Raw genomic sequence first — 23876 nt, 5'->3', positions numbered from 1 at the left:
GATATCTTTGTGCTCTGTTTGTTTCTTGAGAGACCAAAGACCAGCTGCCCTTGTTGAGACACTTTGTATTGGCTAGGTCTGGAGATCTTCTGGTGTTAATGCTTTATAAGTTCATGATGTCATGTTTGAATTGCAATTTTAACCAGACAACAGAAACCTCTTATCTGTAATTGTGAGATTAAAAAAAAAAAGCCTGAAAAATCCCCAAGACTTAATGGTGAACTACATGTGACCCGAAATGAGATTGTGTGGTGGGGAGGGATTATGCAGTGTAGAGTACATGGCAATATGATTTAACTTAGTGCAGAATGTATTTTAAATTCAGGGTGTATCTATCTATTTCTAGCACACTTTCCTAAAACAGAAGGACCCAGTTCTTCTTTAGCTCTTGCACACATCACTAATCAGAGAGAAAATCAGTTTCTCTCTCTCTCCTGAATCATCGTGGCACAGAATCAGTGAAGTCAGTTGAAATGTGTCCTGATCTCTAGCTTGATAAACACAGAAAGAGCTTGGTGTGAGGGAAAACTGAAGCTGCTGTGTATGTTCACATCAAAACAGTATGTACACATACTGTGTGTGTTCGCCTCAAAAAGGAGATTTACAGGTGGGGATGTCGTAGCAAATAAAACAGTCCTAGGCAAAAGTTGTGCTTGGAGCTTCTGTTCTCCCTCTCTGGTGGTGTGAAAACAACATAACAATCAGAAAAGCAACCAAAGCAAATGTGATAAAGGGTAATATTTGTCTGCTGAATAATGTAACTAGATTGCAGCGCTCCTGGAACATGAATGAAACGCAGGCAGGAGGGCATCTTACAGAGGAGAAGATACCATGGAAAAGAAGAGTAGAGCCATAGCTGACAGAAAATGTATTGGAGTCTGGTCACAGAGCATAAGGAAATCCCTAATTCCTGGGTTGGTGTGTTTATCATGCAGCTCTTGCATCCTCCTTTGAAACAGGCAGTGCTGGCCACAGAGTGCTGGACCAAGTGGTCCCATGTGGAAATGTGAGAGTGGATGGATGCGTGCCTGATACTTGCAGCATATACCCTGCTGGCCTACCTGAGAAGTGTCCAGAAGACCTGCTGTCTCAGTAATGATCTGTCCTGGGGAAAAAAAAAAAAAAAAAGAGAAAACAGAGAAAGGAAAATGCTGTAAGTCTGAGCAGTAATCAGGCTGGATGTAAAGATAAGTGTCAGTTGTGTTTGTTGGCTGCAGTGTACTGCAGGCTGCCTGCAGACACAGGGCGTCCTGTCCCCTCCCTGGGCTATCGGCTGGCATCAGCGGTTTCCTTAGCACGTCACACTGACCTGGCACTTTTGTTTTGTTTTGTTGTTTTCTAGCAGTCCAGCCACTCTGCCCGTTGAGCACATCGCTGCTCAAAAGTGCAAAATTTCCTGTCCTGTAAGCGGTACCCCATAGAGGCAACCCCACTGATGAAAGTGGCTATGCCTATGAACAAGCCAGAACAGCAACATTAAGCGGAGGCAGAAAAGGGATGGACATGAATAGAATGGATAATATTTGGAATAATTGCTCTGTTGCTTCAGGGCACTGTTGAGACTCGGTTTGTAGAGGCTGATTTATTTATTGCATCAGCAAGCGGCCTTTTAAAGTAGAGGAGATGGAACAGAAAATCTTCCCGGGCAGTCTTCAAGGATTGTGGGTGACTGTAAGGGATAACAGTTCTCCGCAGAATGCTATTATTCATTTCTGAATTTAATTTTTGCTTACCACTCATCGTGTATCAAGTGATTACCATTCGTTTGATTGCTGGGTTGAAGTGGACTATTCCTATTCTCTGTCATATTCCTACATCGACTTCTGTTGCTGCCCTTGGGGCTCTTTGCCAAGATGAGCTTCCCTGATAAATCAGAGCTGTTTGCAAAGTGGAAATTACTCATTTGATCAAATTTTTTCAATATATAAAATAAATTGCTCGTGTCAACTACAGTTTCTCTCCCAGTGTTGAATTTGTCTTTCTTAACTATTCCCAATCTCACGGGCCAGTAATGACAGCAGTGTCTTACCTTGAACCCCAGTGCACTGATGCCCGTGTGGTGTAAATCAGAGAAAAAAACCTAGAGTTCAGTCCTGCTCCCATACGAACACATTTCAAACTTAATCTGACGTTAAGGAGAAGTCAGAGGAGGCGGTGATAAGAAGGACTTGTGTTAAAAAGGTGTTTTCCATGTGTTTGGCAGACTTTGCCTTAAGCAGACCTTTCTGGTGACCACTTGGCTGTAAAGCAGCCTTTGTGGGTCTGGTCAGGCGATGCTGGTGCTCCCTGAAGACATCTGGGGTAGCGACAATCGAAAGAGCAAGTCTAGAGTATGTGCTGCACCTACATCAGCCACCCTTTGACCCAAACACTCGTGTTTGCCTGGTCTGAACCCGCAACACGGTCGCTAAAACAAATAGGTTATTTTCTGTTAAGTCCTCACGCTTTTAATGGTAACCAGCAAAATATCTGACTTCAGAGTCCTGTTTTTGAGGAGTCAGGGGAAGGTATTTGCATTACCTGACATGAGGAGGCATGAAAGACTGGCGAAACGCTCCGTCATTACCAATCCCTTTCCCTTTGGTTCTTCTGTTAAACAGATTTTCTCCTCCAGGACGCTGAGAACCGCTCTGTGAGCCTCCCGTTTGGTATGACTGATCTGCAGAGGCACTCCGTTGTTTTTAAACCATTACAGTCCAGATAAAAAGTCAGTATCTGCACTCCTGATGGCTCTATAAAGACTCCGCAGCCCCGAGCAGACCAGCCAGGCTTCCCGAGATGCTTTGAATAATTGAATCTCCAAGTCTGTCAGCTTGGCCTGAGGGAGCTGGAGAGCTTAGAGGTGGCCTTTGATGCCTTTTTCTTTTTTCCTTAAGAAGTTCAAGTATATATTTTTCAGAAGAAAAGTTCCTGTATTTGTATAATAAAGACTTTGATCATAATTAATTTCTAGTAGCTGTCAGTAGCCTAAAAAATTGCTTGTACGTAACCAGAACAGCAGAGACACAGAAAGGGCAATTATTCTGTGCATGAATACGGTCCACAAATATCACAAGGACAGTGTGGAAAAGGTTAATTGCATGTTTGGCCAATATGAGCAAAGGCAGAAATCCTGAGCTTCTAATTACTGCATTATATTGTTGTGTTTGTGCTTCAGATATCAAACACTGGTTCTCTTTTTAGATGTATAAATGGTAATGATCCCTTATGTTTCCAGCTCTGTCATTATAGTGCCGTACTGAATTAATATAGTCTTTGAAAATATTTCCCTTTGAGTTTGGCTTGGTTGTGAGAAGGTACAGCTTTTCCCAAAGAGTGCTCAGGACCTCTGACTGTTCCCGTGCATCATCTTTTTATTCAAGTTTTGCTTTTCTCTTTGTTTGCAAAGCAGGTTAATTTTCAATCTTCGTAATCAACAGCCAACCACAACAGCAACGAGCAAGATCAGTTCACTTATTTGTCTGTACTGTCAGCATTTTGAGTTGTTCAGTAGTAACTGAATAGCATTGTAAACATAAGCTGTTGTATGGACTCGTAATGTTTTGTAGCACATCATTGCAGGTCTTTGCTCGATATAGAAGAGTGGCTGTGGTTATTGAGGTATCTGAGTCACAGCCACATGCACGGCTTTTCTTGCTGGTTCCTCGTTAATGGATTGTCTTTGCCATTAATAATGAGTTGAAGAAACCCAAAATCTTTTATTTCACCTGTAGAACATAATGGAGGATTTTCTCTCCTTTCAGAAGAGCTTTTGCTATGACTAGTACTGATTACAGCTTCCATTATGCGATTAATCACATTTTTGCTGTACAAAAAAAAGCCAGCAACAACATGTTTATCAATCAGTATTGCTGCAGTGCTCACCTTGATGTGATGTGCTTATAATCAGGTGGTGACAGTGAGACTTTTCTGTGTTTTTTTTACTGTGTCCTGCTAGTGAGGATAGCGGTAAGAAACAGGTAAGTGCAAGTCTCTGCCAAAACAGCAAATTGTAAGCCTTTTGGTAAATCTGAACGTTTTGGCCATATGGGTGATGCTTAGAAAGTAGAATAAAGAAAGACAAGTTCAGCAGAGCTGGATGACCACCAGCTTCTGCAGCCAGCTTTCACCTAAAGCAGCTGGAAATACCCTTCCCTTCTGCAGGGGCTGGTGTCCCTGTGCTGGAGCTTCTGCTTGCTGGGCTCTGCTCCTGCCTGTAACTGCTCTTCCCCTGCCCAAACAGCGAGCCCGTATCTTGATTTGAGCATTGCTGCACATGAGGTGGAGGTAGCGGGTCTGGGAGTTAGCCAAGGGTTTGGAGTTGTGGGCAGGGAAAGTAAATCTCTGTCTGTTTTGATTTTATTTTTTCTTTTCTCCGTGGTGAAATAGGAGAGCTTTTTTTTTTTTTTTTTTTTTTTCCCTTTTAAGTAAGGTCAGTTTTATCAAAAACACCTGCTAACGTTACCAATTTTTCTGCTATGCAGGGAAGATCTGGTTGGGTAAAGTACCGGGCCTACCATGCAGTCTGTCCAAGAGGAAGAGTTGAGGGGTTTTGATCTAAGCCAGACAAATAGTAAAGGGTGCTTGAAGAAAATCAAAGGTAGATCGGAGAGGCTTTAACACTAAAATTCACTACATATTTTTAATGTTTTTGTTTGTTTGTTTGTTTGTTTGTTTGTTTGTTTTTGAGAGAGGATTAAGAGATAATAAGGAGGGGGAGCTCCAGCTGCAGATGATATCATGGTGAATTGAGGGCAGAACCGAGGGGTACAGGTGTGGCCGGAGCCGAGCAGACACCTGTGAAGGTGGGCTGAGGAGATCAGGAGGCCTTCGAGGGGGCAGCAAGTTGTGAGGAGCTGCACCAAGAGCTCAGCCTGGGAATTCAGCCCCACGAGGAACCACGGGCTGTGGGAGTGAGGCAGCAGGAGCTCGGGGTTGTATCTGCTTTCTACCTGGCTGATAGCAGCCATCGTGGACTTTTTGAGAGGACAAGTCAGAGCATCCCGGATCACAACATGTAAAAGCAAAGGGGCATGCCTCCCTCGGGGGTTTGGGTGGGTCAGCTCAATGTTAAAACCCAAATGAAGGCTTGCAAGGGACTGCAGATGGTGTGTGTGGTCGGGGTGATGCTGCAGGAGGTACTGCCAGAGGAAAAGTCCCATCAGGGGCTGGTCAAGGCCAGCAGTCAGAGGCAATCTGCAGAGACTTGAACGAGGACTTTCTGCATAAGTGAGTGGTTTGGGCCACTTGCCTAGCCTTGAGCTAGCTTTCTGCCCTCTTGTGCTCATCCTTTGGGTCTTAACTTCAGAGAGCTCTGAGAAAGATGTAATAGTTCCTTAACATTATCGTATTGTTTTCAGAAAAAAAAAAAAAAAGTGGTACATTCAACAACAAAAGAAATGAAAGGGGTGGATGAGTGAGGGTAATATTTACTTTTAATTTGAGCTTGGCTATTAAAGAAAATGGCTAATTTAAATACCAGGCTGGCCAGGTATGGAGTATTACAGGGATCAACTGAAACGGCTGTGGAATTGGGAAACCCTCAAGCCAAGAGACACAGGGCAGTGGTAAGAGGTCTGTCACCAAGGTCATCTAACATCCATGAGTTATATCTAAGCCAGTTTATTAAAATTCAGCTGTTGGCTTGTATCTGGACTTACAAAACACTCTGGGGATTCTGGGCATTGCTACAAATATGAAGACTTGGAAATAAAGGATCCCAAACTGTTTGGTCTCGAGTGCAGGCTGGGCTGACATGAACTTCCCCATCCAGAAGCTGGGAGAGTGTGTCTGAGAACTGGGACAGAAGAAATATTTGTAGCTGGTGCAGTAGACGATTTTACAGCTGATTAAGATTTCATTGCACCTAATAACTGTGTGAGCAGCGCCAGGGTTTATGACTTCGGTCTGCAGAAATTGGCATGAGCGATAGTGGAATAAATGGCTTGTGAACAATCGGTTGGTAATGGACAAGTTATCCTCCCCCCTCTGAGTACAAGCACCGTCGGACAGCTGCGTGCATGTTCAGCTTCCCAGCACAAAAAGCTGGAAGAGACAGGGGCAGTCTTAAGGCTTTGACCCGCGTGTGTTTGTGACTGAATGCAGATGGCTGAAGCGGTTCCTGTCTTTGGTTTTATGCTTTGCCTCTCTCTCGAAGGCTGCTGTTCCTGCAGCGGTGCTGGCTGAATGATGCATGAAATACGTGTGTTTACGTTCAGGAGCCGAACTGCAGAAATGTGTTGGGAGCAGATTCACATCGGGCAGCGCTTGGAGCTGCTGAAATTCCTGCGGCTGGGAAGTACGAGTACAGAGTCCCAGGGGGCACCCGAGGAGAAGCAAGGATTTGAAATGGGCAGAGAAAAAGAAAATGAAGTTTTATCTCCTTGGGCTCTCCATGCTGAAAAACTGTTAAGTTGATCAGGTGAGGAAAAAACCATGGACACAGGTGCCCGTGCTGACAATTTGGGGTATTACTGACCCAAGGCCAGAGCAAAGGGTGGATTTTCAGCACAACAGTCTGAGTCCTTGCAGAGGAGAAAAAGGCATCAACAGAGAAGAGCCTGAATAAGTTAAATTTATAGAGCACTTGGAGGAACTTTGTGTCCGGGATTAGCTCTGGGTCTTTAGGCCCTGAGATCTTGACACCAACTTGGCAAACACTTGCAACTACTGCAGCTGTGGGATTTGGTAACTCTGCAGAGGCCTGGGCAGAATCGTGTTAATCCTGTTGCCACACACGCAGAGCAGCCTTGGTGGAAAGCTGATGGCAGACTCCAGGGTTTGGCTTTCCCAGCATATCAGGAATCTGTTATTGTTCCTTCCCCGTAAAGTGCCGAAGTGCAAACATTACTGGTTCGTCCGCAGCAGGATGAGTGAGATGGGGCAGTCGGTGGAGCGCTGCGTGGGTGGACTGCGGAGCAGCAAAACGCTTCTCAGGGAGAGGATTTCCATACTGGGGCGTTAGGGAATTGGAAAACCAACTGGCAGGACTGGTCTCCAGGAAATGTAGTTGCTCCCTGTCGTCCCTGTGGAGAAGGCTTCTGTGTCCAGAGGGATTTGCCGTCCCAGGTGGCACGCTCCTCTGCAGATGAGAAGAACTGATGGGTGATGGATGCAGGTACTAGCGGATCATAGCGGGTATCCAGGACCTTTTCCAGTATTTGATGGTGACCCTATGGCTGCTGTGCTTGTTGCAAAAGCCTTGGCTGGATGAAAGGAGGATTTCTATGGCTATAACCAGAACGGATCATCAGTGTCCCAGTTCCAGGTGCTGATGTCTTGCAAAAGACACTTAGGAGAGCTAAGCTGTTAGCATGGGAAAGTGTTCGTAGACATCCACGTGGGTCCTTGCATCAATCAGCCAGAAGGCAGCTATGCTCTGCTCCTTGGAGCAGTTTGAGGCTCACTGAAATATCGAGAGGCTTTGACTGTAGCATAGTTTCCAGTAACTGAGTCTTTCACCTGGTTTGGGAGAGCTGCACGCAGGTCAGTGGATAAATTCGGCACCTGAAATGTGTCAGCTTGTGAGTCGGATGTGTTGGGAGCGATGCATGGCATTCCAGGGCTCTTGGTGACTCATCTGTGTGTCCCGCGGGCCCAAAAGGATGGAAAGCAAAAGTCTGCTAAACCTGGTGGGTTTCGTGGTTTTGTTCTGATATGTTGACTCTCCAGAAATTGTTCATTGTACTGCTGAACTCCTCTGGAAGAGTGGTATTTTGGGGAAAAAAAGAATTATAGTATATATGTTCTTACAGCCAAAATAAATTCTGCATTTTTTTTTTTTTGGAGTTTGTTTAAAAAAAAAAAATTACTCCTTGAGTGACGGATTACTGAAGCCTGGTGTCCCGAGGCACCCCTTGTCTTCAGGTTGTCTTCTCCCTGCCCTCTCCCTTATTGCCCCTTCCCCATCCCCTGGGGAAACACCTGCGTGCCCTAGGGCTGTGGATGCTGTGGCTGGATGGGTGCTGCCAGCGTGTATGGAGCTTTCTCTGCCTTTCCTTTGAGGCAGTGCACGAACATGATCCCTCTCTTCTGCCTTTCTCTCGCCTGAGTTATTTGTTTGTTTGTTTATTTATTTATGTATATTTTTCCCACAGAACACGTTGATCTTATCTGTATGAATCAAAGCAGCGGCGTATGGCTGCTGTGCTGTCCCACTGGCTTGGGTGCTTGGTGCTGAGCCTTCACTGGGCTGACTCAGCCCATTTCACCAGCAGAAAACTCATTTTTTTTTTTTTCCTCCTGTACCAGTTTTCTGCCCATTTACTAAGTTGAATGAATTCAGCTGCTGCCAGTGGCTGTGGGTTGGGTGGGAGAGCACCCTTCTCAGCATCACCTCTTCTGCAGCCTCACCCTTACCTCCTGGCTGAATAGATGCTTGGAACTAAAGGCTGAAGGGAACATGACTTGTATGTATGTGGATTTTAAATAATTGGTAAATAATCTCATCAGGAAAACTTGTGGATTAGAGTAAAGGAGGGTTAAGGGCATTACAGTGAAGCAACAAAGAAATAATGCCATCCCTTTGTTCTAGTTCCCAGTTCTTCCTCACCCTACAGAGAGCAATGGGTGTTGTTAATGTTACTGGTCCTATTACCTGCTTTTGCATCTCTGTCCTCATCCAAGAAAACACCTTAATCACCCGCTTTGGTTTTAGCATATGACTAGCTGGCGTTGTGAGAAGAGGGAACGGAGTCGAACTAATGGAGTGTCACAGTACTCCTGGTAACTTTCTGTCAAGATGTGTTCTCTTTTTGCTCTCCTTTTCCTGTTCACATCCCACTGTTGTGTTTGAAGTAGCTGCTTGGTGTGCTCAGGTTGATAGAAGACAGAAACCTGGAGAACTTTGTTTGCTGTGGTCACTGGGCTTTGCCTTCTTAGGGTTTGGTCTGTTATACTAAAAACCATATCTATATATACTTGCTGACATGTTTCCTGCCTTCTATTCACTGTTTTTCAGAAAATCTTCAGAAGAACTGGACATGGATAAAGTAACAGCAGCCATGGTACTAACCAGTTTATCCACCAGCCCTTTGGTTCGCAGCCCTCCTGTCCGACCCAACGGTAAGCTGCAGAGAAATGCCCGGCAGGGGCTGAAAAGCCCCAAACCTGGGAATTGAGTACACGGGCTGTAGGGGAGGGATGCAGTGTGGGAGGAAGAGAGAAGAATGTGTCCTGTTTGCCAGCGGCGACACTGAGAGCTCCTTTCCTGAAGTTGTGGAGGAGAAGGTGTGAGGTGTTATCATCTGGCTGTGGCCCTTGTGTGCTGGGACAGCACTGAGCACAGGTCCGGGGTGCAGTCCTGTCAGAAATGAGGAAAAAAATGATTCCCTTCCCCTGCAGCCGCCCCTTGAGCAGGAAGAAGAGGGGGAATTAGCACCGCAGTCCACCTTCTGCTCTCGCTGATGCGCTGCCTTTCCAAACAGCCTGTCTGCGTTTGCACACACACACCGTAAATAATCTGGCAGCTCTTCTTGCCTACACGCCACTGAAATCAGACCAGATTTTACCCAACTCTGCGATGAGGCAAAGCATTTGTGGATCCTGATCCTCGGCTGAGAGGCCGTGTGCTGGCGGCCTGTGGTGACACGGGTCTGCCGCTGGTGCAGGAGTAGGCCCTCGGCTCCTGCCCTGCTCCTCTGCGCCCTGTACAGCTCTGGGGGTCTGCCATCAAGCCCACAACCCCTTACAAGGCTACTTAACTACAAATTATACATGGTCTAGCAGAAGGCACAGGGATAAAAATAAATGTGAGCGATAATAACGAAGTCACTAATGAATCATAATTGATGTGTGCAAGCTTGACTGGAGTTACAAGAGTTTTTAAACTGTTACGTGTTAAGGAATAATCTCAAAGTAGGACACTTGTTAGGACGTGCCACCATTGTTTGGGTGACACTTGCTTTTCTTGCTCACTTGTAGCTGTTAAATAGACACTAAATGCCCTCCTGCTGTAAATAAGCAGAGTGCTGAGAGGAATACTTGCAGGTTGCAAATTAACAGGGAAGTAGTCTCTGCAAGTCTTACCGCTATCAGGGATGACACCCTGAATTATGTCATACCTAAAACAAATCTATCCTATGAGGATTGTTGTGGCTTTAAAGATTTTTATATGAGTAGCACTGTTTTTTTTTTCATTTTCTTTCCAGAAAATATAAGTGTTGTCCCTTTGGCTGAGTAGCTGGAAGTCGAGCCATGAACATCCATGGCTGCTGCCTGTGTGCTTTGCACACACCTTCCAGATATTTTAAAGCCAGCAATGCCTGTAGATTAGCACAGCTCTGACAAGCCCTGAGAAGTTTCTGGTGCTGGTGTCCCCATGACTGTCCTGCTGCAGGGCTGGAGGCTGCCCACTCTCAGGAGGGAAGGCCCAGTGGGGTCTGCAGCCACTCCAGCTCAGTGAGACCACAGGTGAAGGCAGATGTGTGCCAATGTCCCAGGCAGGAATTCGGAGCGGCTGAGACATGTACATGTCCCTCTTAGCATCCCCTGTCACTGCAGAGTGCTTGCTTGTAGGGCAAGGCAGTTCAGTCACCCCTACCAGCTTCAGCAGATGACAGTCAGGACCCGCAGTGCTCCTTAGCCAGCATCTGCTGGCTGGGAAGATCTCCCAAACAAGCCTCTTTGAATTGCTAAATCTGGGAAGACAAGCTTGAAAAAGCAGTTCACATGTTTTCGGCAGTCACAGATGAGATTTTGAAGCTGTTGCTGGGCACGTTCTCCCTGAATATCTTAGTTTTGCCTGAGTGGAGGCTTATTAAAGACTTCAAGAAGAGTGCAAAGATTTGATAATTTAAAACTCAATTAGTATTGCAAGGCTAGGCTCTGATCTTAGCAACACAAATTTAGTACTGATGACTCCTCCCCCCCCCCCCCCCCCCCAAAAAAAAAAAAGGGCGGGGGGGGGGCAGTAAATAGTAGAAAGGAGCATTTCTTTTAAAAAATGGAATTCAGCCTAGAAGTAGAAAATCATATTATCATTGATATGAAAGTCTGATCTTTGCTGGAATTCCTGGGGGTGATCACCCATGTAAATTGGATCAGAGTTTGGCCCCTATTTCCCTGCAGCTGAGTAATATTTGGTCTGGTTCTCTTTCACGCAACTCCAGCAACATGAAACAAGCCCCAAAGTAAGAGTAAGTTGCATTTATTCTTAGTTTAAACTCCTTTACAGTGACAGATTTGTTAGTATTAACAAGAACCAGTGTTTGTTTTTCTTCCTGTTGTCAACCTCATTCAGTCTTTTCTTTCATATATTACTTTAAAAATGTTCTTGATCTAAATCTCTTTCTCAGTAAGGTGAGGAGGAGCTGTAAAACCGGAGAATACAAAGTACCACTGTAATGTGTCAGAAAACAGTAGTTGAAAGAGTGCTGTTTCCTCTGTTTATTTGAACAAATGCAATTTTTAAACTATGCAAAGTTCACAAGTTGATACCAGATGTACTCCTTGGCTTTGGCAGGAAACTCAAGTGCAAATACTTAAAAGAAACAAAAACCACCTCAATTACAGTGGCATAAAAATTCAGAAGGCTGTAACCATGAACCAAAACACTACATTTTCATACATTAACTTAGTAGCTACAGGAAATATGTGTTCTTTTCCAAGCAGGATTATTTTGTTTTGCAGAGGGAAATGGGGTTTACAGCCAGTGGCCCTGATCTGTAAGTGCAGGGACTTGGCTACTGCCCATGCGGGCAGGTATTTTGATACGTGTGCTTACATGATGAAGCACTGAATTTGGTTTTGTGAGCAGCTGATGTTAATAATTAAGGGCTTTGTCCAAAACCAACTGAACTAGGGGTAAAATAAATAAATAATAAAAATAAATGATTCATTTAATTGATTTCGGGGTTAAGCTTCTGGTTGCAGACATTATGTTCTTGATGACATCATTAGTTAAATTTGTCTGTAAGAAATTGGGAAGGAATGAAGGAGTGACTTCTGCAGAACTCTTAAATGCAGGCACTGACTTGAAAAGGCTCCTGCCTCGCACTTAAGATCTTATCTGTTAAAGAAACGTTACTTATTTTATTTCCTTGCCAACTCCAAAGTCAGGTCTTGCACAATGCTCGGACACCTACAGTGCCATTGAGAAAAACTTCTGATGCCTGACTTCTGGTGAGACCTCACAAACAGTCCCTGCCTGGTTCAAAGCTGCAGCTTCGGGCAGAGCCCCCCATGGTATTTATTTGGCGTTGCACTGCTGGTGTGCTTGGCCCATACCTATGGGCTGGGGACCTGAACTTTCCCCTCCTGCCAGAAGCCCTTTCGGGGCAGAGAAGAGGACCTCAGTATGTGAAATAGGGCTCAAATCATCCCCCAGACATCTCCCACCCACGACAGCATGGCCAAATCTACGGGTTTGGGTGCCTGCTTGCCACCTAACGCCGGGGTAGCTGCTGCAGTGAGGAAGGGGCTCCTCCAGCAAGCAGGTGGGACGGGGTCCAGGGATGCCACGTCTGAAACCAGCCGCCCAGCAACACACCTTTATGAAGAAAACGGGATATCCTTCTAAGGATGCATCCAGTTACACCAGGATGTCAATTAGCCAGAGGTGTGTGTGCTGGCAGAAGCCTTTCTCATAAAGAAGGCAGTTAGAGCGTAATTAGGGTTTTCTTTGGTGTTTTAGTGCTTGGATGATGATGATGTTTTTGCAGACACAGCTCATGTCCTGGGATGCAGAACCTGTGTCCTCTGCCCAGGGGACTCCTCTTGGTGGTGCAGTGGCTCGAGGCTTGCTCTTATGCCCCGCTGCAGTCGTGTGTTGGTGTTTAAAGATCAGGAAGTATTTGAATGCTTTTCTTTAACTTTTCATGCAGTATCTGAGTCCTTCTCACTGTTTATATTCCAGAACAGTTTATTTTTCTAGACCCAGAATTTCTTTTTAGAAAACTCTTTTTTTTTTTCCTTAACTACAAAATCAAGTGTGGAACATGGCTATTAACAAGCGTGCGTGCTCTGGGATAGATGTGGTTGTCCTCCCTGTGTCCAGGCCTTTAACACCCAGTTAATTACCAGCGTGGTACCTAAGCCTTAGATAAAAGTGCTCCTTTGCCCTTAACACGTGATATTGATGATGGCTGTTGTTCTTGACAGAGTCCCTAAATGGATCTTGGAAAGAAGGAGGATTTGTGCCTTCTAGTACCAGCAGCAGTGGATACTGGAGCTGGAATGCTCCCAGTGACCAGTCCAACCCATCCACCCCATCTCCACCTCTGTCAGCTGACAGCTTCAAAGCTTTCCGAACGCCTTCCCAGCCAGATGATGGTATTGATGAAGCTGAAACGAGCAACCTTCTCTTTGATGAACCCATTCCTAGGAAAAGAAAGGTTAGCTTCCTCTTCAGTTCCATACCCATAGGCACGTTGGGCGTTGGTAAACTTACTTCCATGAGGAAGGAATGGGTCACCCCCATTCTGTGTGCATATCCCTCCTTGGCATCTAGTGAACATAGGTGCTGAGCCTGGTCCATATGTTAGTGGTCTCCTCACTTACTGCCCACGCTGCCATCAGCACCGCACATTTGCTGGCAGATGGTGAGGTTCTGCAGAGCCTCCTGCTCGGAAAACAGCAGCGTGCTTTCCAGAAGGTGTCGCCTCTGGCCATTCAAGGGATTTCTGTCCCACTGTGGCAAATTCTTTGCATGCAGGAGGCAACAGGCAGCCTTTACGTGTCATCACGAAGACTGGATATGGCCTTGATGTTTCATGCCCCCTGGAAGTGCTGTTTGTCTGACAGCGTGTCAGTTGCCTTAATGCTGCGAAGCTTTCTCTGCACAAACATATGGGGTGAAAACAGGAGAGGGAGATGAAACCCCGTGGCTTTTGATCCAGTATTAGCAGTGGCCGAATTTATCCATGGTAGGAGTGCAAAAGCAAACTAAATAAAGCACAGTGTAAAAAAGAAAAAAAAAGTCCATAAATAAAAGCAAAAAAGCACCACTATGCCATCAAGCAGGCTCCTCTCGAAGAAAAAGAAAACAAAGAGATGGCACTAGTCCAAGTCCTCTTCCTTCCCAACACAACAGGACAGGTTTTACATAGCAAGATGAAAAAGAGCTTTTTGTAAGAAAGAGAAAAACAATTTATTCTCCCTTAGTGACTTTGTTTCTGGCTTAGTCTGAGGCAGTTAATTGCTTCACCACCAGCAGGAAGAAGTTTTAATGATTGTATAAACGTATTCAGATTTATCTTCTTGCTCCAGAAGTTGCTTATTTGCTGACCCACGCTGTTCTGCTTGTGTTTGTGGGAGAAGGGTGTAAAATGTGTTTTGTTTTGTTTTGTTTTCTTAAAAGGAAAATATATGTATTTTGGAGGACACATTTCTTATAATAAATTAGAAGTTAGACCTGGTTGTTAAACTAAAGGCAGAGATGATTTTGGGCTGTGTGGCAGCAGGAATGCAGAAGTGTGCTGCTTGGCCTTTTACTTTTCAGTTAAAGTTACGCTTATTATCATCACTCCTATTGTTCAGCTGTGATTAGACAGATGGCTTTACAGTTGCCATCGTTATTGTTATGTAAGTTGTCTTTGAATATTTCTATTTATGTACACACCACAGATACATTGCACTATCTGTTCCCATTCTCATGAATTTTGCTCTGTATGGGCAATGTTTAGTTTAGGTAAATAACAACAATACCTGCTATACTATGTTATGGATGAACGGAGTTTCCTGTGGTTCTTTGATTCTGGCCCCAGCATGGCACTCTGCCTGAGCACATCTTCACACATTTAGAAGCTGAGATAAAAATGTTCAGGTTAATTCTTCTTTAGAGCTTCAAAATCAGAAGGAATAGACGTGGAAATAGTGATTGGTAACCTGACTTTGACTCACTGAAATTTCTTCATTGCATGTTAGCAACCACTTCCACTAAGAAAGTTGCGTAAAAGTTTCCATTAAGGTAGTCATTCCCCACCAAATCATTTAATGTTCGGTCATTTTCTAGAGTAAAACTTTAAAGCCTACTAGGCAATTTGGTCAGAAATGGAAGTGTGGTTTACTTTCCATATTTCTATTGTGTGAGATTTCATTTGGTTAATGTTAAAATTACTTCTTTTTTTTTTTTTTTTTTTTTTTTTTTTCAAATTCCTAGCATTGACCGAAAAAAAAAACTAAAAAGACCCTAGAGAGAGATTGTTTTTGCCATGTAACCAGAAATTGATGTTAAATCACTCTGTGTTAATAAAGGTACATACAGTGTTCATGACACCACATCAGAATTCCTAAGATGTAAATGAAAAACGTGATCGTCATCTTGTCACTGTGGCTGGTGGTGTTTTGTTGGTTTTTAAGCTGATGACAGTATTCAGTCTTTTTTTTTTTTTTTTTATTGTAAAAGTAAGAAATTTATCTGTTAGAATTGCTAGATTATGTTTAATTTTAGGAAGAAACAGAATGGTAGTTGTACTGTCAGATAAAAAAAAAAAAAATTGCAGGGAATTTATGTGCAATGTATTCCAATGTAGAAGATTTTTGTACAAGCTATAATCAGTACCTCAGGTCTTGAAGCACCTAGCATCCGTACTTTAAAACAGGAGCTGTTAGACTGCCAGATAGCTGTGAGAACACACTACTACAATCAGCTCAGGTTTCAAAAAGCCCATCAGCTCAGATTTTTTAAAAAATTATATAATAATTGTTATCTTTATAGCAAATGCTGAAACTTACATGTACTCGCATGCCATTCCAAAGGCTCCAAACTCTTTCTCTTCAAGATACAGAGGAAGCATGTTATTAACTCTAAAGATATGCTTGGTCTGTTGTGTTTTTTTAATTGAACTTTACATGAGCATATTCATTTAATCTTGCATGTAGTTAAAATTATAGGTTAATAATACAATATTTAGAAACTCTTCCTCATGTTTTCTTTAATAATACATTCTGTTATAAGAGAGGATGTGATTTTGAGGAAGCACAAATTATTTAGGTATTAACAATCTTTATATGAAAGGTATAAAGTTGGTGTCACCTGGGGGTTAAGTTGGCTTTTAAAATATCTGTAAAATTCTGTAACTTCTGTGCAGTTTGTTACCATGTACTGTGCTTTGAACTGATGATTTGTATTCTCCAGTCTTCAAAATAGCGAAGACGGGGGTGGTTATAGTCTGTCTGCCGTGCTTTAAATCAATGGCAACTCAGTCTAATGAAATTATATATGCACAAGAATCTCATTAAAATGAGATTATACACGTAGTCATTAAAAACATTAAATGGAGTTAGTTGGAATTCTCATTCACTTGGCCAGGCAAGGGTTGTAGGAGCGTCATGTCATGCCAAAGAGCAGAGAGGTAAACTTTTGGCACAAGCTATTCCAGTGGCTTTCCACCGGAATTTGTTGGGTCCAGTGGGATTGCACTGTCAACAGAGCCAACTGCAGTATTACAAATTCAGAGTTAGACACTATAGACCTTCAGTGATTTAGCATACAGATAAAACAGTGTTTTGTAACTCTGTGTTTGTTTTGGGTTGCTTTTTTTTTCTATCTATCTTCCATGCAACTAAGAATATGTTGCTTTACTCATAAATTTCAGAATTCGATGAAGGTGATGTTCAAATGCCTGTGGAAAAACTGCGGAAAGGTACTGAGCACAGCTGCAGGGATCCAGAAACACATACGGACCGTTCACCTTGGGTAAGAGACCGGTGTCTTCAGAAGACAAAAGGATTTGGTATAGGAGGCAAGCAGTCACCCTTTGCCAGGCAGATGAGCCAGATTATCCTTGTCTTTTCTAAGATTCCCAGCTTTCTGATGAAATTGTGGAGCAGTGTGTTAAGGTGAACAGGAACTTTTTCCAACAGTAAGGCACTTTCTTTTCTGAACTTTCGTGAACTTCACTAGAAGGTCAGGTGCAGCTGTAGATCGCTAATGTCCATGCAACTCGGCGATATTTGATAGAGAACTGTTTTTACTCTATACCTGTGCTCTGCACATCACACCCAGACTGAAGCCACGTGAAAGATGACAGGTTTCAAGGTCTTGCATGAATACTTCCCAGTTTTGTTTCATATCACATTGGGTGCCTGCACTGATTCAGATTCAAACCAACTCAAAAAAAAAAATGAAAACGAAACCAAGCTGAAAACTTAATTCGTGTTTATGTGGACTAGAAGCAAAAGCTCTTATATGACACAAAGTTTTTTCAGAACTTTAGTTTTCAAGTAAAACCTCCTGTGCAATTCTCTGAGTGACCTAGCTGTTGAATACATAATTACAGGGGGTCCTCATGCTGCCTTGTGGTGTCATTGAGAAAGCAACCAGGGCAATGAAAAAGGGAAAAGGGCTCCAGGTGTTGGCTTACATGTCTATGTTCTTTGAATCTTTTTTCTCATTCCCCTTCTTATGGTCTTCACCTGTGAGATACATGGAAATATATCTGGTGTGTAAGTCTGTTAAACAGTGCTTAAAAATTAAAGTGACCATGAGGGTGTAGTCTGGTATGGAGCTCTGGAGAGACTGGCAGGCTTGCAAAAGTGGCAGCCATTGCTGTTGGGCTGAGGTTCTGAAGAGTGAGGTTAGCAGAAAAAATCTCCTTATAAATGCCGTTATACATTTTTCTCTTTGTCCTGTATATTGCTGGGACGTGCTTTTCATGGCCTGGGGCAGGCAAAAGTAAACAGCAGAACTTCCCTAGAATTTGGAGGTTGCAGCTTTCTGGGGGAGAGAGGCTTTTGGTGGTTAACTTAATGTGGTCCAGCAGATAGTACTTTTGATGGACCCTTTCAACTGTGTTGAATCCCTGCCCTCTCAGTGTGTTCTGTTCACTAAGATAGTAAAGGACCATGAAGTTGGGCAAGCAGGCTGAGAAATAAGCTAGGGGCTGCTCTTGGGGTGCATGCCTGGAAAAAGAGAAGTCCAGCATTGAGCCCTGATAGGTCATGCACAGGAGGACCTATAGGGCTCCCAGGCTTCCCATGAGGAAGATGGGGCAAAAATACACATGTATGAGCTCTGAGTTACATTTGTATAGCATTTGACGTGGGAATGTGCTAAAATAGTGGTTTGGGATTTCCAGATAATGTGTAGCCTGTTGGAAACTGCTGCTTTTGACTGGGCTGCTTCACTGCCAGCACTTGTGCTCTAACACACAACAGAGGGTGCTAGGGAATGCAAGGGCATTTAAGTTCCTTGTATCTCCCCCATCAGTAAGTCTTCATCTGGAGGGTAGGACCAGAAGGTCCAGCACTGGCAAGCCAGCCCTTACATGTCCTTCCTCTGCCTGTGTCTGAGGCACTGTTACCTAGCAGCTTTTTCTGTTACGCCAAGGAAAGTTACAGTGAACCATGGCCATAACTGTATTTGATTTAAATAATGCATGATAAGATAACAAATTATTTGCTGTTATGTTAGTAAAATATATCTTGCCCATGCCTGTTATCTCGACGTGTCCTTCTGTGGTTTCTCTGCCATTTATGAAGTTAAAGGGCTTTGCAATTCTTGTTAACTTCAGTGGTTAGCAGTGGGAAGCAAATACTGATATTTAAGTGGAAGCGAAGAAGTTAAACATCAAGTCCAAGGTCAAAGAATTAGTTCAGAATAACATAGAGGGAAAACAAGTTTTAATTCCTGCTTCTTTTCCCTTCAGACTAGATGATTTTCTTTTCCTCTCCCCTTCCCTGCAGTCAGAATACTGATCAAGTAGGCAGAGGTGAAACTGGGAATATTAATTTGTCAACAGTACGAATATATGTGCTCATGCGTGTAGGACTTAAAACTCACCTTAGTATTCTTGCTTTCATTTAATCAATTATTCTTTGTCTCGATACAGACGTGTAGGAGAGTCTGACTACAGTGATGGAGAGGAGGATTTTTACTATACAGAAATCAGGCTCAACACGGACTCAGTAGCTGATGGCTTAAGCAGCCTTTCCCCAGTCTCTCCATCCTTAGCATCTCCTCCTTCGTTTCCCACCCAAGATGCAATCCGTCCTGAAACTTCCTGTGCCAAAACTGAGACTAAATTGATGACACCTCTGAGCCGCTCAGCTCCTACCAACCTCTACCTCGTACACACGGACCATGCTTACCAGGTAATGCGAGTGAGAGGGAGTTCCACTGCTTATACTGATTCCATTAATGGAGAAACAAATGTCTGATTACTATGTTTGGCTTCTGAAAAGCCAAGCCTAGTTTCAGAGGGTTCAAGTTTTATGGGGCAGCCAGCAAGATTTGTCTCATTTAAATCTAATGTCTTCATCTGAGCTAGTTGTTTGTTTATGCTCCCACCACAGGCAGTGGACTTTGGGGTATTATCTATCCAGCCACGCGTAGGTGCATCCTTCAGGTAGAGGAGAGCTGCTCGGTGTGTTCCAGTGACTACCCACAGACTGTACTCACTTTCTTCACTGACTGTAAGGAAAGGCCAAGGTGACATGTTCTAACGTGGCCTCCTGTGTTGTAAATGATCTCATTCAGTCAGCTGAATCCCTCCCAAAGTGTTACCCATACAAACAGAGCTGAAACTGTGTCTGGAGGCAAGTACCCAGCAGATGCCAGGAACAGTTCGTTTCCTGTATTTGTACCATGCGAGATGTCAGTTTGCATATGGGAAGTAGAACAGCAAATATGGAAAGACGTATATGGGATCCTCCTACTCTTAAAGGTAATTCTTTGCAAATGGCAAAAATCCAATGAGATCCAAAGTGCTGTTCCAAAAACTTCCAATTAAGTTTAGACAGAAAGCATTAATTGTAAAAGTGCGCTAAAATTTGGCATTTTTCTTTTTGTCTGGATACCATATGGGAAAAGAAGAATTAATGCTTTGAAGTGGTGTGGTCCGTGACCTGCATATGCACTGGAGAACTGAACTCTGTTAAATTTATCAGATGAAATAACTTTTGTATGCAGCACGGTGCAGATGAAGCCCTTTTGTTGTTTGTCTGGAACAGACCCATTAAAGGGGCAGAGGGAACCACCCAGAGACCACAGGCTTGTTTTGGACTCCCAAGCGCTGTGGAAAACTTGGGTGGAAGTTTGGCATCTCAGGGGGGTAGTTGCATCAGGTAGTGCAGCTAAGATACAAGAAAAAAAAAAGTAGTTTTTTTCAAGAAAGAAGCAGCAGCAGTACAGTAAAACAAATCCCTCTGGATTTGAGGAGAGATTGATCTTAAATCATATAGGCAGTATTTGTTTGGCTAGAGATAAATTTTAGTGTAGGAGTGAAGCTGGGAAGTAAGGGAGAACAACAATGAGTTATTTTGAGGGGACTGTAGGATGTTATTAGTGGAGCTGTATGAAAAGGCAGTATTTGGACTTGATCTCATTTTCATTAAATCATTTTGATACTAGGTAAGTACTATAATAACAAACTCAGGAGATGTCAGCAGTACTGAGATTTGTGTATCATGCTTACATGACTGGATGATCTTAAAAATGATACGCTTTTGGATGCAATATAGTGGCAGAGTATGCAAAGTTCTGCACCTTAGGAACTAATGAGATGTTTCTGCTCTAAGCTGAGGTAGCTAGAAAATCACAAAAGGAGGAACTCTCTGTTTATCAAGCACAGAATGACTGTGAGTCAACAACAGTGGAGATGTGAAGGGAAAAAAAAAAACAAAACACAACAGTTATAAGTTGTCTCAGGTGAGAAATATAAATTTCTTACGGATATTTTTATGCCATTGTACGAGACCGTTATATAACTTAGCTGAGAACCTGAGTATGGTTCTGGTCACCCACATTCAAGGATGGTGATCTCAACTGGAACAGGTAGAAATAGGTGATCAGAATGAAGAGATACCATCCAGCACAGGGACTGAGAACTTTGACAAAACAAGATCTGGTAGGGGATGGGATTGCTGCCGTGAAGAGCATTAGCACAAGAGTAGCTTATTATAAATTGGCCATAAATATACTTTGATTGGAAATCAGGTGGAAATTTCCAAGCAAAGTGAAATCATGGGTATAGAAACTCTTCAACCCATTTTAATATTATGGTTGCTTACCTGATGGAAAAGATTGTCTAAAATGTTAGCCTGAAAATAGGGACTGTGCTTGAAGTGCAAAGATGCATTTGTAGGAACCAAAGAACATGGTGATTGATTGTCTAAATCTCATCATGTCTGAGGTAAATATTTAGGCACTGTGAAAAAAGAATTGAGCATCATAGTATTTTAGGAAACTGCAAATTAAAGCAATTTGAAACTTTTCATACCTCACGTTTCATTATGAAACAACTGCCTGTACCTGTTAAATTTAGCTACAGAGTAGCTACAGGTGGGTTCTTTCAGCATTTAGGATTCCACTTGCAGGTTTTACTGGCATCCCTCGGGGAGCAACCATGCTGGCACTGACATCCCAGGAGATGCTGAGCACAGGCACTGCCTCACTTTCCAACCCGTTGCCTTCAGCTCCTTCTGGCAAGAGTGCTGCCATGATTCAAAGCCAGTGTGGGTTCATGAAGGCAAAGTCATGCCTTGCTAACTTAATATGCGTTTGTGGCAAGATTACCCAATAGTGGACAAAGGGAAGAGTGTGGATCTGTTTTTGTTGTTGTTCTGTTTGTTTTGTTTTCTGATTCTAACAAAATTTTGATATTGTCTCTTACAGTGTCCTTCTGGATAAAATATCCAGTGTATAGCTGGATGTATACACAGTATTGTGGGTGAACAATTGGCTGAAGGGTCGGGTTCAAAGAGTTGTGGTAACTGGGGTTACATCAGTTACAGTAACCTGTATACAGGAGTTGAGTGCACACTAAGTGAGTGTGTGGATGGTGCTAAATTAGGAGGAGCCATTGATTCCCTTCAGGGTAGAGAGGCCTTGCAGAGAGATTTTGATAACTTAGAGTGCTATGCAGTCACCAGTTGCATGAAATTTAACAAGAGCAAGTGTCAGATTCTGCACTTCGGATGGAGTAATCCTGGATGTACATATAGTTTGGGGGACAAGTGGCTAGAGTCCAACCCTGCAGAGGGTTTTGGTTGATGATAAGCCTAGTATGAGTCCACAGTGTGCCCTTGTAGCCGAAAGGGCCAACTGTACCCTAGGGTGCCTCAGGCCCAGCACTGCCAGCAGGTCGAGGGAAGGGATTGTCCTGCACTTCTCTGCACTGGTGCAGCCTCCCCTCGAGCATTGTGTGCAATTTTGGGTGCCACAGTATGAGAAGGACGTAAAACTATTACAGGGTGTCCAAAGGAGGCCTACAAAGATGGTGGGGGGCCTACAGGAGAAGACACATGAGGAGTGGCTGTGGTCCCTTGGTTTGCTCAGCCCCGAGCAGAGCAGGCTGAGGGGAGGCCTCATGGCGGCCTGCAGCTCCCTCACAAGGGGAGCGGAGGGGCAGGCGCTGAGCTCTGCTCTCTGGGGACAGCGACAGGACCCGAGGAGACTGCATGGAGCTGGGACAGGGGAGGGTCAGGCTGGGGGTTAGGGAAAGGTTCTGCACCCAGAGGGTGGTCGGGCACTGGGACAGGCTCCTCAGGGAAGTGGTCACAGCACCAAGCCTGCTGGAGTTCAAGAAGTGCTTTGACAATGCTCTCAGACATGTGGTTTGGTTTTTGAGTGGTTCTTTGTGGAGCCAGGAGTTGGGCTCTGACCCTTGTGGGTTCCCTCCAACTCAGGACATGCTATGATTCTATTTTCACCCACTCCTGTTTAAATAGGGCTGTGATAAAGCACTGCAGGTACCACCTGAGTCACCACGTTTTTCCCAATGCCTTTCAGTGAGGCTTTTATGTTACTGAGCTCAGCAGACATGTACTTCCTCGAGAAAGTGGTGTGTCTGTATTGATTGCCTTGGAGCTGTCTGCAGCCTCAGCAGCATGCAGAGCATAGCTGCAGTAGATGGAGTCATTCAGTTGTCTTGGTTTCTTTTGCTTGGAGAGGCTCCAGGGGATTGCTTCAGCACTTGTTTGCTCTGAAGATTATCTTTAATGGGGACAATCAGATTGTAGTTTGTCATCGCTCCTCCTCAGCGTTGTGGCTCAGGGAAGCAGTGAGGCAACTCCAGCAGCCTCAAACATAAACACTGCTTACATAAATGCTTTGTGCTCTTGCAAGGCACAAGCAACTGAAAGACAGAAAGAAAGCTCATTTTTAAGAGCAGGTTCTTCATAAATTTAAACCAAAGGGCTTTTTTTTTGTGATGAAAGCTTGAATCTCAAGAGTCAAAGGAAGTCTATGTTGGTGGGGGCTGCTCACACTCCTGCTAAGCAGGGTAAGTGCAAAGTTACAAATTTCCTGACTCTGTCAAACAAACAGGGATTCAAAAGGAGGGGGGGAAAGGAGTTGCAGAGGACACAGAGCCCAGTGAGAAAAGCTGGGGGAGGGCATAAGATGAAAGATACTGAACAGTCTAAGCTGTAATTACTGGGGACTGCAACCCAGGGTATTACTGGGTGTTTCAACCCGGATAGAAAGAAAGAAAGAGTTCCCAGGGCTGTAAGAGTCCTTCAGATATTCGCTTTAGCTGTTACTGAATCCCAAGGATGATGTTCAGCTCCTCGTTTTTAATAAGAAAGGCTGTTTTAATTATGTTGATTCTTAGGAACATTCATCTGATGAACGGAAAATGGCCAACCCTTACCATTAACCCTGTTGTCCAAAAACACTCTCCAGGCAATCTTCAGTTGTTTAAACCAGCTGCTACCAGTTTAAATACTACCTTGTTTATCACTGTGGGAAGGTTAATCTTTTCTAATACTTTTTTTTTTTTTTTTTTTTCTGCTGGCTGGCATTATTAGGTAAGTTTTTTTTAATACGGTGCTTGATTTCATTTTTTTTTTTTTTATCAGATCTAGCTTTTAAAGGTTTTATGTGGATTCTTGCAAGAGCTATCATCTCTCTCTAAATAAGGTTTTAAGAACAGTGGTATATAAACATGTTCTTTCCCTCCTGGCTTATCTGTGATTATCCCTCTCAGTAACAGAGTAAAATGTTTGTCACTGTCAGC

General features: G+C 43.7%; 1 protein-coding gene across 4 annotated transcripts in view; it reads left to right on the top strand.

Annotated features, from left to right (window-relative positions):
• The window catches only part of ZNF704 (zinc finger protein 704), a 96987-nt gene that overhangs the window by 51215 nt on the left and 21896 nt on the right, over positions 1-23876 (top strand). For all 4 annotated transcript variants that reach the window (XR_014690286.1, XM_084511224.1, XM_084511223.1 and 1 more), the window contains exons 3-6: positions 8939-9042; positions 13078-13310; positions 16515-16615; positions 18750-19011. Coding sequence is in view for 3 of the 4 variants with exons in the window: in XM_084511224.1 (XP_084367350.1) it covers positions 8939-9042; positions 13078-13310; positions 16515-16615; positions 18750-19011 (700 nt within the window). In the remaining variant the exon portion in view is untranslated. The remainder of the gene's footprint in view (positions 1-8938; positions 9043-13077; positions 13311-16514; positions 16616-18749; positions 19012-23876) is intronic.

The sequence above is a fragment of the Aythya ferina genome, assembly GCF_964211825.1.
Source record: "Aythya ferina genome assembly, chromosome: 2".
NCBI classification, from domain to species: domain Eukaryota; kingdom Metazoa; phylum Chordata; class Aves; order Anseriformes; family Anatidae; genus Aythya; species Aythya ferina.
This window is presented reverse-complemented; position numbering and strand designations above follow the sequence as displayed.